A 15,913-nucleotide genomic window follows, 5' to 3' on the forward strand; every position below is an offset into this window, starting at 1 on the left:
GGGGTCGGGGCCAAGCTGATCTTCAGGCGGCGGCCGCCGGCGACACTCCCTGGCTGACGGGACCCCCAGCGTGGCCCCCACCCCCCGTAAGGCCTGATGGGAGTCTGGTGTCGCGGCGAAGGCCCCAGGCGAGAAACCAGGAGGCGCTGAGTCCTAGTCCCGCCTTAGCCCCGAAAGCCTGCCGGGTGACTTGGGCCAGTCCCTCTCTCTCAGCCAGCCCACCTCACGGGGTTGTTATTGTGGGGGAAAGAGGAGGAGGAGGAGGGAGTATTAGGTATGTTCGCCGCTTTGAGTTATATATTTAAAAAGGTGGGATAATAATAACAATACTAATAGAATCACAATCATAATAATATCTGCTGCTTAGGGGGAGAAAAGCAAAGGACCTGCCTTCAGGCTTGCAGTCAAAAGGCCAAAACGCTCCAGAGCCAAAGAAGCCACGTTTTGCGCAAGAAAGCTGCCCTGGCCTCCGCACGGCCTCCGCACGGCCCAGCCCGGGCTTCGGGAAGAGGAGCCGCGGCCGAGGCGAGGCGAGGCGAGGCGCGGCGCGGCGCGCGGACAAAGGACTGAGCGAGGCGGCCCACACCGCGCAGCCGCCCGGGCGCGCCGAGCCGAGCCACGCGTGCGCATGCGCGTGCGGGGCAGCGGAAGCGCGGCGGGCCGGCGCCTAGACGGGCATCCTGCTCCCCTTCGGGTTGTCTTGCCGGCTTCCGGTCCGGCGTCGTTACCGGTTCGGGTGCCGCGGGCCGCGATGTCGCGCCGGGCTCTGCGGCGGCTGCGGGGCGAGTCGCGCGGGCAGGGGCTGCTGGACGAGGAGCCGGCCCTCGGCGGGCTCGATGCGGGAGGCAGCGGCGAGGACGATGACGGGGAGGGCGCGGGGGACGAGCTGCTGCCCGTGTCCGGCGGCGGGCGGCGGCGGCGGCGGGGCCCGCGGAGGGAGCCCTTGCAGCGGGTGGCGAACCCCTTCGAGCTGGTGAGGATCCGCCGCGGCCCGGCCGAGACCCTCAACGGCAAGGCAACGCGCCCCGGCCATGCTGCGGGCCTCACGGAGCTTCCGCTCCGAAGGGCAAGAGCCGCCCCCAGAGCGGCCGGCTTCGCCCGCATCGGATCCGTCCCCAGGCCGGGGGCTCTGTCGAGGGGCCGGAGCCCCCAGTGCCTTCCAGCGGGCTGGGTGGCAGCTCCCGCCCTTTGCGGTGGCTGCGATCAGCTGTTAGCGCTGGAGGTGCCGAAAGATTCTCCCAGAAGGAGTTCGCTCTGCCAGGTGCCGCCTGGTGGGAAGCGCACCCCTCTTTGCCCTTCCGACCGTGCTGCTGGCCGCGCTCCTTACGTTGAGAGAGGGAGAGAAGGAAAACGGTGGTTGCGCGGCATGCTGGCCTATGAACTGGGGAATTTTTAACCTGCGCAGATAAACAGCGAAGGACTGGATGAGGACCTGGCGGCCAAAGAGGAGATGGATGACTCCCGGCTGCAGGAAGGAGGCGGCCCGACGACCAAAGAGGCCGAACCTGAAGGGCTGGAGAGTGGCAGGAGGGAGGAAGGGGGAGAGGCGGAACAGCTGGACCAAATGGCAAGTATCCTGTAGAAAACGGGGGCCCATTCCTTCGTGGTAGGTGACTGGGTGATCCATGCTCCTGTTTGCACAACCAGCTTGCTGGCTGGGGAATTCTGGGAGTTGAAGTCCACCCATCTTAAAATTGCTAAGTTTGAAAAGCACTGTGCTGAACAATAAATTAGGGCTACATGTCAGCCTGGCTGAGCCAAACCAAACAAGTAATACTGTTTCTTAACATGATCTGAGGGCCTGGTTCACGTCTCAAGCCATAACTCTGTTTGTTCGTTTAAGAAAAGTGTGATGTGGATAAAAGCGTGGCTTGTTAACGATGGCTTGTCATGTTTTTGTTTTATTTACAACTGTTTTCGTACCACCAATGAAAAACAAAGCAACTTGCAGACCAGGTTACCAAAAGTAACTATACAAAAAATACATACAAACATCAACAGTTCAATGTCATGACAATAATAGTAACAAATAGCGATCAGTAATTCCTCCACATTCCAGACACTTGCATCATTAACAACTCCCCAAATGACTTCCTAAACAATCAACCTTTTTACCAGTTTTCTGAGGCTTAATACTGAGGATCCTGATCTTATTTCTGGGGGAGGTGATTCCATAGGAAGGGAGTTCCAGCAGAGAATGCTCTCTTCTGGGCCTTGCAAGGGGTGGGGCTCCTTAGCATTGTTTTGTCGGTCGACACACTTTGGGTGTTATGTGTGTATAGTTTCTGAACACATGCATAGACATTTTCCTGGGTTAGGTAACTTGTTTAAATTCATACTTTTGATGTCATGCCTCCATATATACATCTTACTACCTTTTGTTTTTATATTTAAAAGTCTATCCCAAACAACAAATCACGAAAGAAAAAGAAGAAAAAAAAGAATAAGAAGAATCCTTCAGGCGAAGCTCTGGTAAATTGAATTAGGTTTGGGGGTTAAGCACTTGTAGGGAAATGTTGCTGCCAGGAATTTGAGACCTTAGGTGGGATTAGAACATTAAAATAGGATGGTACCCCTACAAAACCGTGATTTCAGGTCTACAGAATCTTTGATTGTTCATTCACTAGGAAGAGCTTGCAGTTGAAGAAACAATGTAGGTGGTCACGGGTAAACCTGTGCAAGGGCAAGCTGAAGCAGAATCCTAGGGTTGAAAGGGGCCTGGGAGGCCTTCTAGTTCAACCCCTGCCTGGGGCAGATTCTCAGACAATCCTGGACAAATGGCGGTCCTATTTTCAGTGATGGGGCATCTACCACTCCAGAAGGTGTTGGCCAGATTAAAGGGAGGAGGGACTATTATGAGGGTGCTGCATGCAAGAGAACACTGAGAGTTCCCTTTATATGGATTTTGTCTAAGGAGGGTGAAGCTCTTTTGCTCATTCTGTTGCTTCTCAGCAGTTCCCTGGAGATGATGACCAAGTGGAAGATATTGAAAGCATCTTGCTGAGCATTGAGAATTCCAGTGGGCCCCCATGCCAAAGCCAGAGCAGGTTGGTCACGGATAATCGGCCTCTGCTTTACATCGAACACAGGTAGGAAGCTAAGTGTCCTTCCGTGGTGGTGGTGGAACCTTAGGTTTTGGACTGAAGAAAAAAGTGTCAGTTTTATTTTATGTGTCAGTGTGGAGGCTCTGAGCAGCCTACAATTAAAAGAGAATTTAAAAAAGAACAACCTATACATATGTTGTATTTCCTAATTGTTGTGAAAGACCAAGAATCACAAGCTGTGGTGGTATATCCCTTTAATAAATAAATAAAGTTGAAATAGTTCCTGAATTCCAAAATGTAATGCATACATGTAAGTCAACAACCCCAGCCGTTGAGGGGCAGATGGTGTAATGAGGGAGATTCTCCAAGGCACCTGAGTCCCTCCCCTGTCCTCTTTTGTAAGGATTAAAACTGTAAATGTGTAATCCAGGACTTCAGTACTTTGTGGTGGTAAAAGGTACCCCCCATACACACGTAAGCTGCATTTGCTATTAAACCTATGAGACGACACCCCCCCACATACATATGAACTGCTTAAACTGCTTAAATGTTTAAGAAAACATCTAAAGCAAGCTGAATTGACCCTGAGTGGCGACAGGGAGAAGAATCAGTCAGGGACCAAATTGCTTCTATTCACCCGCCATATCTCACAGACAGTATGCCTAGCATGCTGACCTAGCGGGAAGGATAAATAATAAGAAAGTGACATGGATAGGCTTATCTAAAATATTCCCAACGTCATGCTGTAATTTCCACTGTGCTGCCTGTCTTGCCTTTGCAATGTGGTGGGCTAAAGGTCTATAAGGTCTGGTTCTGTTTTTGCTCGTGGACGTGGCCGTTCAGCAAAGTGCAAGGGTTTGGTGGGAGCCCAGTATACTGTATTATTGATTTCATGCAAATAAAAGCATGTGGTATTTCCAGAGTTATTTGGTTGCTTCAGGGGAGCCAGGTTTTGGCCACAACAACTTGTTCTCTGCATTGAATATTATGCAGGAATTAATAAATTTCAGAAGAGATTCATGTTCCCAACTTTGCAGGAACCTGAATCCCGAAACGGAGCTGAAGAGATACTTCGGGGCCCGGGCGGTTCTTGGAGACCAGAGGTGAGTTCCAGCATTGTGAGACAGAAACCTGTCTCTGGGTCATGTGGGAAGGCAAAACATCTGGCCATGCGAGCAAGGATCCAGGGAAACCTTTTGGCATTAGAGAATGCCATTTTCTAGACTGGACTGTGTCTGAGGCGAGGGCTGCTCCATCCTGCCTGGAAGTCTTTGTTGCCGAAGGAAGGGAGGTGGTACCTTCCCAGTCCGAAGGCAAGGAAGGATCAGCTTGGGATCCCTCTGAGCCACCCTGGGACCATGGTAGTTCTGGATGGAGAGGTGTTTTTATCGGCCATTCGGACGTGGCTGAAACAGAGGGGGCTTCGATCCGTTCTCGTGCGGCTGCTTGCAGTCGCAGGTCGCCGATTGCCTGCTCTGAGGAAGGCCCAGCACACGGCCTGCATCAGGATGCAGGAGCAACACTCTGGGGAGCAATCAGCTGGTCCGGTTCCTTTGATGAACTCAGGCAAAGATCTGAATCTGCCTTTCTTACGGACGTTGCGTGCGTGTGAGGACAAGCGCTTGTCTTGACTTCAGATGTGGTGTTCCCCCTTCCGTTGCATCTCTTTGCGCTCGGTCGGGAGGTGGCGCTGTCACAGGGCTTCGTTCAGCACTTCCCGGCCGGAGAGCAGAGACGGCTTCCTTTCCCCAGGAGGAAAGCCGACTTCCTCCTCATTCCGAAGACAAGACTGTGTTTATTTTTTAAAGACTGACGATCTCCCGGCGTGGCGGGGGACCAGGATGCATCAATAGGGCTTTGAAAAACAACTGCGCCGCCCATGTGGGCTTGGATGCAGGTGCTTAGAAACTAGAATAGAGCGAAAGGCTTTGCCATTCAAGTCTTCAGGCGTACTGCTTCTTTCCAGGCCGCGGCAGAGGCAGCGCCAATATGTACACAGCACGTGGTTGACGGCGCCCAAGGAGACTTGGCCACGTCACAGCAAAACAGGTGAGGGGCCTTTCCTTGAGGGCCTGCATTCTGGGCCATCCATGCTGTTGTTCTCCATCTTTGCCTAGGAGAATCCCAGATTTGTTTTACGGCTGAAGAAAGCAAGAATGCTTGCTTTACACTGAACAGCCGATGAAAACGTTAACATAGCTGGCTACATTTGGTTGGTAGATTCCTTTAGCTTGGAGTTGTACATGTATTGCATCGTGAGAACTCACAAGATTGGGAATATGGACAGTTGAAATTCAGATTTGGACTTGTGCATTCGGATGAGGGGAAATCAAGGCAGTCAGAATGGGAAAGGGGATGGGAAGATCCAAGCCAAGCATTTCTGTCTCCAGAGTTTCCTTTCTCTCCAGATAGATAGGCACTTAGCTTTCTAGATGTTGGTTGATCGTTTTGTTGAGGCTGACCACCCTCTTTCTCCCACCCACAATAATTCTGTCCAGGCATATCCATGGTGCTGCTAGAAACAAGGCGTGGAGAGCAACATTTTGCCTTTGAGCACAACCGGGAGTACCAGCTAGTACAGTTCAAATTCTTGGATGCTGTGGAATCGATGGACCCAAACAATCTTGTGGTAGGTTCTCCGTGAGGCTTCCCCAGAGTCACTCCTTCAAATCCACCAACTGTGAACTGCGGCAATTTTGCTCTACCCCAGCCTTGACTTCTGGACATGCTCAGCATCTTGGTATTTTTCAGCCACCCCCAGCTGGTGCCTTCCAAATGTGTTATTCCCAGAATTGCCAGCGAGCCTTCCTTCTAGGCTGTAGGACTAGATTGACCCTCTTGGGCCAGAGCAGTGGTCTAGCCAACTCTGCATGAAGACCCCAGCAGAGGCCTCATTTGTGTGCAGAAGCATCTTAGTAACCCAAAATTCACTTGAAGATTATCATTTCAAGTGTGGGCAAAACCTAAAATGTTCTGAGCTGTGTCCTCTGAGAGAATGTCACATGCGTAATAAAAAGGGATGTAACTTTCTGACTAAGTCTTACTCTCAAGACTTACGTGTGGGTATGATTTGAACCAGTAGAGTTGTGTATGAAAGGACCTTGAAACGTAGTTCTACCTGCTATAGAAGTTTTTTTCTTGAAGGTCGTGGATGCCAGCTCTAGTGAGCCTTCCCCCCCCCCCATATTGTCAGTTCTGAGTACATCTGCATCTGTACGATGTGCGTGTGGTCTCTTTCAGAAGAGACAAGGCGTCTGCTCGTGCTGAGAGCAAAACAGCTGTTGCTGTGGGAAAAAGGAACCTGCAGTAGGGAAGAGAAGATGCTCTCATGATCCCCATGCATTTACAGCCCTGCCGGCGGACCAGAGGCCCCCCATTAGCAAGCCAGCCCCTGGGGACTCTTCTCCTGTCTTCGGTTTCCCAAGTGCTGAAGACAAAGACTGCAAATGGGGCTAGAGAGCCCAGCATAGTGAGATCTAAGTCAACTTTTGTGCTATATTTAAACATTGGCTGCCTTTGAGGAAAGGGGCGTCTCATTTCTCCAGGGCGTAAGAGAACAGGCTCTGCTTTGAGGCTTTTGTGGAGCCTCTCCAACTGTATTAACTGGTGAACAACTTGATGGTAAATACCCAGCGTGGACAGGCCAAAATTGTTCTTAGCTTAATATTAGGATAATCAAGACATTGAGTTTGGAGAGCTCCCCCCTTCCTTCCCCCTCAGTCAGGATAAATGTGGCTCTTTGAAACTTGAGTGTTTTAGAGATAGAGCCCCTTTGTCTGGGAAAGACTCTGCCTTCTCTGCCCCTGCACTCTGGCTCCTCCAGGGGGGAACCCACCGCAGCTGAGGAACATTTTGGATCCTCTGACAAACAGTTGCAGGAATGTAAGTGCTTGGAAAACAGGAAGGATGGTGGTTTATTTTATACAGTAGCTTGTTTTCAGCACAGCCTGTGGAGGCAAGCGGATGGCTTTTCCTGGATCAGTAAAAGGTGAAGAGCAAAAAGCTGAACGGGGTCTTTCCCATAACTGAGGGCAGCAAGGAAAAACAGCATAAATTCAATGGCAAGCAGACACAAGGTGCCACTGAAAATTGATTCCGTGTCTGAAGTGTGAATATTTAACTTTTGAGAAGTGGTTCATACTTAAGTTTACTGAATGTGGACTTTGCAAATCTAAAACTGAGGGGCGGGGGAGGTGGAGCGGAGGTTGCCATAATAGGAGGGATGTGAACAGGAAGATGTAAGAATCCATAGAGATGGAAGATAGCCCTGAAGCCCAAGTGAAAGCCTGGGGCTTCTAGTGGCTGCCTGCATGCCAGGAATGTGGGAAGGGTTCCATTTGAAAACACGGCCAACTCATCTCTGCTCTTCTTCTGCCTGTTGAATTTGGAACTCTTCAAGTATTCCCCAAACACTGCTTTGGAATTAATGGGTGGTGTGCAAGGAAGTTTGGCGTTGGGCACTGCACTGACCTCATTGGGCATATCCTGGCATTCCTGGATGGCAGCCCCCCCACTCCTGTTTGGCTCTGCTCTTTCCTGTTCTGTGTTGCTTTTCCCTCGGAGAGTCCAGGTCCTTAAGCATCACTCTTCTGCTTTGTCGTTAGCTTCTGCTCCAGACGAATCCTTACCATGTGGACTCGCTTCTGCAGCTCAGCGATGTGTGCCGGATGCAGGAAGACCAGGAGATGGCCAGGGACCTGATTGGTAAGCATCGGAGAAGGGAGGCTGACGTGGTGGGGTGGCTTAGAGTCCTCTGTACCGAGGGGGCAGGAAGGGCAGCCCTGAAAGCAATGGGTCCAGGTCTTTTGGACGATTACTGAAGGGGGATGTTGGGGGCTCATTGCAGGGCAGTTGCAATTGCCTTTTGTGGTGCATTTTCCGCTGTACCATTTGGTTACCCGGTTTTAAGCAAGTATAGCCCGTAAAAAGGGAAGGGGTGTTGGTGACAGGTTTTGAAAAAATGGCCCCATCCCTTTGGAAGCCCTGGGGCAGAAAATGATGTCTGCAGGTGGGACGAGTGCATCACAGGCCACCAATGTGACCAGGCCATGATGCCTGTTTTGCAGAGAGAGCCCTCTACACCCTGGAGTGCGCCTTCCACCCTGTGTTCAGCCTCACCAGTGGCACCTGCAGGCTGGACTACCGGCACCCAGAAAACAGGTGGGCGCCCGCCCTGGGTACTTCAAGGTGGGGGGCTGCTTCTTGGCAGGTGACTCCCTCTGCTGAGTGCCAGGGCCACTGTTGCCGCCCCCTTGCCCGAGTTGAACATCCCCACTTCTGCCCCTGGAGTCACAGCCTTTCCTTTTGGTGTCCCTCACAGGGCTTTCTACCTGGCCCTCTTCAAGCATTTGCTTTTCCTAGAGAGGAGAGGCTGCCCACGGACTGCCCTGGAGGTCTGCAAGCTTGTCCTGAGGTGAGGGCTGCTCTCGGAGTCCCCTTCAGGCTTGGCCTGTCCTCAGCCAAGCACTTTGGCCAAGCGTGGTGGGCAGTGGGAAGGACAGGCCAGCACGGCCCTCTCCCAGTTCCGTTTTGGGTCAGGAGCATGTGTCTTTGAAGGCCCCCAAACCAGGTTGTCAAAGGGAGCCCTGAACTTCTTCCCATGACCTTCTCTGTGGAATGCTGTTTTGCAGGTGCCCGGCTGGTCCACCCTGGCCAGAGGCTAGTGATCTTTTCTTTGCACAGCTGTCATGTAACGGTTGTATTTTTTTTATCTGTCTCCTCTCGCTGAAGCCTTGATCCGGAGAATGATCCGCTGTGCATGCTGCTGATGGTGGACTTGCTGTCACTCCGAGCAAGAGAGTACACCTTCCTGATCCGCATGTTTCAGGAATGGGAGGTAAGGGCCCTGTGGAGGCCAGGAGAGCCCAAGGAAGGCAGAGCCCCACCTGCACAGACATTGGGCCGGTCATCGAAGGACTGGGCAGCACAGCCTGTCCAGCTCAGCGCCCTCCCCCCTCTTTTCCTTGCCCTTCAGCTGGTTGCCAGGGAGAGACCACCTTTCTGTGCTAGAGGGAGAGCCCTTGACAGAAACATGCCATCACTCCTGGCCTCCTCTCTAGTGCCCCGAGGTATTTTCTTCCCCCCAGATCTCTTCCCTGGGGGGTGGGGGGCAGTTGTATGGAAAGCCTCGTCCCACTTTTGGGTCCTCCCTCAGGCTGAAGAGAAGCCTAAGTGGGCCCAGAAGCATTTGCGGAAGCAGGACTGGGCTAGGCTGGTGCTTTGCATTCCAGAGTAGCTGCTTCCTGTTAATTATCTTTTAATTAGAGAGGCTTTAAAACAATTAAGCCAGATAAGGCTGGAGCAGCCCCAGGAGCAGGATCAGCGGGCCCTCAGCTGCTGACTATCCATTTTTAGTTCCGGTCGGTCGCTATTGTGCCAGGCTGCCCCATTTTGAAACTTTCCTAAGCCTTTGGCTGGGGAATAAAGCATAGACACATGGGGGGCTTGAAAACAGTCTTGGTTGCCAAAGGGTCTTTCGGGGACCTCTGAAAGGGAACAGGATCCGAGCTGCTTTCGCCCCAAAGCCGCCCACTCCCACCAGCGACAGTAGCAGATCTGCGGAGCCTCCAGCAGACAGAACTCCCTCCTGTCCTGCTGCTGCCACTTTTAGGGCAGACGCTGCCCTCCTTGAGACTCGCATGCAAAGCAGATGCTCAGCCACTGAGTAAAGGTGCTTTCCCCGTTGTTTGAGGGAAGACTCCTGAAGACCCAAGTCCTGTTTCCAACCCCACACCCACCTTCCCCTTCTCAATTTGTCTGGAACTCTGGAGTTGCCTCTTCCAACCCCCCAAAGAATCAGCTGAATTGGATGAGAACTGGCTTCTTTGTGACATCTGTTTCTCCTCTTCCTCACCTCCCCCCCCCCCGATCTTAGGGCCATCGGAATCTGTCACAGCTCCCCAATTTTGCCTTCTCCGTCCCTCTGGCTTATTTCTTCCTGAGCCAGCAGGAAGATATTCCTGAAGCAGAGCAAAGCCGAGCCCGTGAGCAGGGAGACAGCCTCATTCAGCAGGCCCTGATTATGTTCCCCAGCGGTAAGTTTGCCTGTGGGATCCGCCCAGGTCACGTGCAGAGGCAGGCTGGGGCAGCAGAGAGGAAGAGAGGGCCCGTTGTGTCAAGCGCTGGATGACTGGAGTGAAGGGGGGAGAATCGCAACAAAGGAAGGCGCCAAACGTCACCTTTTAGACACGAGCAAAGACTGGATCTCCCTCTTCGTGCACACACATACGCACACACACGGTTCTGAATGGCGCCCAAACTGCCTTGCTTTGTTGCTGAGAACGTCCTGAACGAAGGGACTCGGGACAAGGCCTTTTCAGGGCTTCAGCAAACCCTCTAAACATTGATGAGGGGGCCTGAGCATTCTTGCCCTGCAGGAGGGAGCCATGGTTCTGGGGAGGCTCTGACTCCCTCCCATCTCCCTTCCAGCCCTGATGCCGCTGCTGGACCGGTGCAGCGTGCAGCCTGACTCCGCGGTCAGCTCCCACGCCTTCTTTGGGCTGGAAGCCCAGCTGAGGTAATGGGGAGGGGAGGCCCTTTGCAGGACCAAAATTATGCCTCTCGCAGGAAGTGGATAGCCGCTGTGGGGCAGCAGGTCCTGAGAGGGGTGCCAGGAAGACCATTTAAACCAGAAATCCGTGATGGGGATGATTAAAATGAACTCTTGCCAGGGGAGATGTGAAAAGCAAAGGCTGCTCCTGAGAACTTGCTCTTAGGGCCATCGGAATCTGTCACAGCTCCCCAATTTTGCCTTCTCCGTCCCTCTGGCTTAAACATCCAACCCTCTGCAAAAGGGGAATCGTGTGAAAGGACAGTGAAAGGATCCCCAGAACGGCTGCACAAAAGCAGTGGTGGAACTAGCACCTCGTCCCCTGGAACAAGGACGTGGCCACACCAGTTCGCCTCTTAGCCTAATGCAGGGCCTCCGCCTGCCTCTTGAAAGCCCCTCTTCCCCTCCCTCCAGCGTGCCTTCAGCGCTGAGCCAGCTGGTCTCCCTCTACTTGGGGAGGAGCCACGCCCTCTGGAAGGACCCCGCTGTCATGGCCTGGCTGGAGACCAACGTGCACAAGGTGCTGCGGGTGGTGGATGCCAAAGACCCTGTTCTGGAGGAGGCGGAACAAAAGTGAGTCGGGAAAACGCTGGTGCCCTTTCCCTGCGGGCGGCCTGGGGTGCTGGGTGGCTCCCTTCCTCTTCGTCGTGGCATTCAGCGCTGCCACGTTCCTCCCACCGTAAGCGGAGTGAGGGAAGTGCTTACTGGTCTGCAGCTTGGAAAAGGTACAAAATGGGGTGAATGGCACTCCCTGGTTTTTAGCTTTTTTGCCGGGGGAGGCTGAAAGGGGTTTTAAAGGAGCTCCATGTGAGGTTCCTTGCCAACTGGGCACAATTCGCTGACTTGTGACCGGTGGAGAAGCCCAGGGGACACGCTTGCTCAGAGGCTTTTGCTTCAGGGCTCTGGGCAAGAGTGAAGCAGCTTGGAAGACGCCCTTGGCATGTTCTCCCTCCCTCCCTCTCTCTGTAGGCGAAAGGCAAGGTACCAAAATGCCCCCAGGAACGTCTACCGCCATGTGATCCTCTCAGAGATCAGGGAAGCCACAGCAGCATTACCTCCGGTGAGGGATCCAGCCCTGCTGTCATCTTCCGGCCTGGGCTATTCCCTGGCACCTAATCCTGCCCCTCCTGGTCTTCCTTTCCCTTCTGCTGTTTACGGTTCTTTGTGTACAGCGAGCCCCCGTGCCCTCCATCCCTGGTGTAGCACTGGCACTGCTGTCCACAGCGTTTGGCTGTCCCCCCTTTGAACTTTCTGGTGCCAAGGAGGACCCGGGGCCACTCGGGCCGTGGCTGGCAGCTCAGGTGGCCGTCAGAGAATCTCGCCGGGATTCAAGAAGAGGCACAGGGCAAAAGATAAGCGGGCTCGCAGGTCCCTGCAGGGAGGAAGGCTCTGGCCTCTTTCTTCCAGAGCTCTCCCAGCTTTGAATCTGTCCTTCTCAATATACTCACTAGATGAATGCTGAGTGATGATGGTGACAACAGCAATTCTGTTTGTTTTCCTCTCCCAAGGAGGTGACCTCACAGCCCATAATGGGATTCGATCCTCTGCCACCTCCGGACTCCATTGTTTCATACACAAGGCCCGAAAGGTACTTCCTCTCTGTTTCACTTCTATTCCGCCTATTGCAGTTCTTGAGATGCTGGCTTGGTCTGGCCAGTCTGAGCAGAAGCTCAGATGCCGGCTGATGCTTCCAAGCAAGACCCTCCCTTATCTCCCAGCCTTTCAGCCTGTCAACAGCTGTATGTAAAGGGGCATGGAAGCTGTCTTCCCTTGGGTCCGCCTGTCGGCTCTTTTTTATCCCGTGTGGCTGATTTGCAAGGCCTCCTGCCTGCCCACCGGTGTGCTGACACAAAGCTCTGGCCCCTCGCTCCCAGAAGAGCTGTTTCTTTCACGCAGTCTACACCATCCCAGCCCTCCACTCACACACACAGGGAAGGCTCAGGTGTTCCTTCTCCATAGCGATAGGGGTGTGGTCCTTCTCCTCCACACAATTCATTTTTGGGTCAGCTGTGAGAGGGAGATTAGGATAAGAGGGAGGGGTTAAATGAAAGCCCTCCCAGAGGCCCCATGGCCAGCCCGGCATCTGGCCCTAGTTCACTTCTTGGGGAGGTGCACTAAATGGACATCTATCACCAGATGGGCGCTCTCTGTCATTCCAGGGCAACCCACCCAACCAACGAAAGTACTTTATCGCTCTTTTTTCGCTCACTGTTGCCAAACTTCAACTTACAGGTAAGATACCCCTTTGAGCTGGAGTAGAGGCAACAGGAGCCAGTGCCCAGAGTGTGGCCGGGGGTGGGCAGGGCTAACAACCCTCCGTAGGCCAGGGTGGGGTGAAGGGCAGCAGAGGGGGGAAGATCTGCCAGCAGAAGTTTTGGGATTGGTCTGGAGAGATTGGTGGGCCATCCAGGTATTTGGGTCAGAAGGTTAGGTGAGCTCTGCTGCTTGAGCGGGGGCTACTGGATGAACCGTGGGTGCTGAGATTGTATACTGGGGTCTTGCATTTTAATCCTCGTACACTGCCCAGAATCACTGTTCCGAAATGGGCGGCCATATCGATCATTTAAATAAATAAAATCCAGCTGTCGGGTGCAGGGAGAGAGGCCTGCCCGAGGAGCTACCTGGCATGGTTTCTCCGTGTCCTGTGCTGCATTTCAGGGGGAAGTTAGAGCCGGAGGAGAAGAAGAGCCAGGGGCAGGGCAAAACCTCAACCAGGGAGTGAACCGGCTGATGGCGGCTATGCGGGACATGCTGGCAAACATCCAGTTCCAGGAACCCCCACGGGATGACAACGCTGAGGGTGAAGGGGGAGAGTGGGACTGAATCTGGCCCCTGTGTAATCACCCCACCGACAATAAACAGGTGTAAGCAGGAATTGTCTCTATACCTTGCCTGTGGACGTAGCTCTCCATTTCCCTCTCTCCCCATGAGAAAAGGAGGACTTGACTCAGTTTTGGACAGCGTTTTAGAAGGGAAAAGTTTAACAGCCGCCACCCCACCCCACCCCACCCCACCCCACCCCACCCACCAGTTTTCTTGATCTAAAACTCTTGCTGGCTCCTCCAAGGAAAATAAAGCAATTACCTTCTGCCTTGCTCTTCTTTCCCAGCGAGCCTATTAATGTTGAAGGAAGAAGCATTTCTGTTAAAGAAACGTTCAGCGCCTCCCTTGATTGTTGCCCTGGTCTTAATTCCGTTGAGCCCACCTTGATCCCAAGGGTTAGCAATGCCAATGCAAGGCCTGTTCAGGCGGCCCTGCCCTTCTGATTGGCTGTGCCCACGGCATGACTTGTAAAATGGGCAGCGGGGGCTGGGTGTCCCTGCCTTCCTGCTTTGCGAGATCTCCTCTGCTGCCTGGGGGTTCCCCCAAAGGTGTTTGTCCGTCAACAGAGATTGGTGGGCTTTGTGAAGAAGGTCTAATAAGCATACTCGTGCAGGATTCAGAAATAATATGTAGCCATGGTATCTGAACAAGCCATTCTGGCCTGCTTGGTACAACATGCCAGGCAGGGTTTATATAAACCGCTATGGGTGAGTTCACACATCAGACCTAGTCAGAACCAGATTGTGGCTTGTGTCATGTGTGAATCCAGCCATAAACCTGGTTTAGAATGGAAATGTATTTATGGAAATGCCAGGTTAAATTGCTCAGTGGCTTTGGGGGAATGAGAACCTAAATGGTGGTGGGAGCCCTTTTGCAGTATAAGAATGTTGCGTGGCCAGCAGGATGTCTCTGTTTCTTCATCACCAAAGCTGCTTCAAAAGGCTGGTCAAAACTGAAGGGCAAAATTACGTTCTCAGGACAGGCCTGGGGGCCAAAGCGGAACTGTTAACGAAAACCAGTTGGGATGGTCAGAATTGGCTCAAAAGTCAAACCACAAAGTTCTTCCCTGGAAAATGGTGAGCACCTGGTGGCGAAGGCTGTGAGGGTCGGAGTCAGCTTCCTGCCCCAAAGCAGACCCTCCACCAGAGGCGGGAATGACGGAGGCTCTCAAACTGGCCTGCTTCGAGGGGCCATGAGCAAAGTGGCACGACCTCTCTCTCTGAAGTCCTTCTGCCCCATTTCCTCTCAAAGCCCTCCTCGATAGAGCTGGGACTCTCCTTGCAGTTTCCTGGCTCCGAGGCAGGAAAGAGCAACACTCCTGAGATGGATGTTAACGTCCTCTTCTGCCTCCATTACAAGACATCCCCCCATCCCCCCTCCTGCCCAAGTTTCCATGCCACCAGCAACATTTTAGGTCTTCTGGGCTGTAGTCATTATACCTTACCACTTTTTAATTTAAAAAAAAAACTTTTACTTGACTAAAAAGTTAGACTTTGTTAGGAAAATATTTAAAAAAAAGAACTCTTGATATAACTATGGTTGGGCCTTTCAGTCTTGATATTTTGTAGAGACCTTTTGTGGGAGGGAGAAATGGTGCCGGACTCCTGGGCTGACTTTGGCATGTTGCTGTTCTGCACTGGGGCAGGGGGTGTCTGTGGAAGAGCCCACCTTCTTTTGGGATGCTTGATATCTATACAACCTCCAGTATGGCCCCCATTACCTGTGCAGAAGTCTTTCCATCCTTCTTCACACACACACACACACACACACTCATCTGCAAAGTTGTTTATAAACAGGGTAACCAAGGCAGACTGCAAAGTTCGGGAAGGGCACCAGCATAAGAAGGCTGCCACTGTTACTGAGCTGGGCACGTGCCTGTTTCCGGTGCTTGGAACTCCCGGGTCACGCTCAGCCCACAAGCCCCAAAGCCCTCTGAAATTGCCTGCCCCTCCTGATAGCCACGTCATGCCCGCTCAGCCAGAGGCTCATGCATTCCGAGTGGCAGAGCCAGAGAAATAAACATCCCACGGAGTGATGAGGCCTCTGGTTTTGCTGGGAGCCAAATCACAACTTCAGCTTTGTTGCTGAGCTTCTGCTTGACAGGAGATTCAGAGGGGTCCTTTGGTGCCTCACCTTTCAAGGGCCGACTGCCCGTTGCTGTGTTCAGGCCAAGGGGAACTCTTTTCCTGGAGGAACTGAAGAGGATTAACCTGCTTCTCCATCGCATTACGCTGGCTCAGCCTGTTGTATATTGGTAAACGCAAGGACCGTTAACCGTTTCTTCCCACTTGGTGCATTCTTTGGTTCATCGACAAATCTCTCCTCAATGTTCCAGTTCCTAAAGTCTATCCTGTACAGAGCCCTTGTCCGGTGATGTGTTTTTCATGCATGTGTAGCTTCCAGGTTAAGGAAGACGCTGTGAGACTTGAAAGATAACCGGACTGCCCGTTTCCCTGGTCTTGGTAAAGAGGGTGGTCTTCCATTGCTCTGGCTCCCC

General features: G+C 52.8%; 1 protein-coding gene across 2 annotated transcripts; it reads left to right on the forward strand.

Moving 5' to 3' along the window:
• Positions 1-711: 711 nt before the first annotated feature.
• On the forward strand, positions 712-13,468 carry TCF25 (TCF25 ribosome quality control complex subunit). Of its 2 annotated transcripts, none has more exons than XM_088136264.1 (18): positions 712-973; positions 1,406-1,567; positions 2,398-2,472; positions 2,953-3,089; positions 4,082-4,147; positions 5,011-5,093; positions 5,543-5,673; positions 7,649-7,748; positions 8,111-8,204; positions 8,365-8,457; positions 8,775-8,880; positions 9,919-10,078; positions 10,473-10,560; positions 11,008-11,166; positions 11,563-11,653; positions 12,102-12,181; positions 12,753-12,825; positions 13,252-13,468. In XM_088136264.1, exons 1-18 carry the CDS (start codon positions 752-754, stop codon positions 13,414-13,416), a joined length of 2,085 nt encoding a protein of 694 aa, XP_087992390.1. In that variant the 5' UTR covers positions 712-751; the 3' UTR covers positions 13,417-13,468. The 2 variants fall into 2 exon arrangements, with proteins under 2 accessions (XP_087992390.1, XP_087992392.1); XM_088136266.1 differs by having other exon boundaries at positions 2,956-3,089.
• Positions 13,469-15,913: the final 2,445 nt, after the last annotated feature.

The sequence above is a fragment of the Python bivittatus genome, unplaced genomic scaffold (assembly GCF_059951505.1).
Source record: "Python bivittatus isolate LINGU-HERP-01145 unplaced genomic scaffold, Pbiv_v1 ctg000190_np1212, whole genome shotgun sequence".
Taxonomy (NCBI): Eukaryota; Metazoa; Chordata; class Lepidosauria; order Squamata; family Pythonidae; genus Python; species Python bivittatus.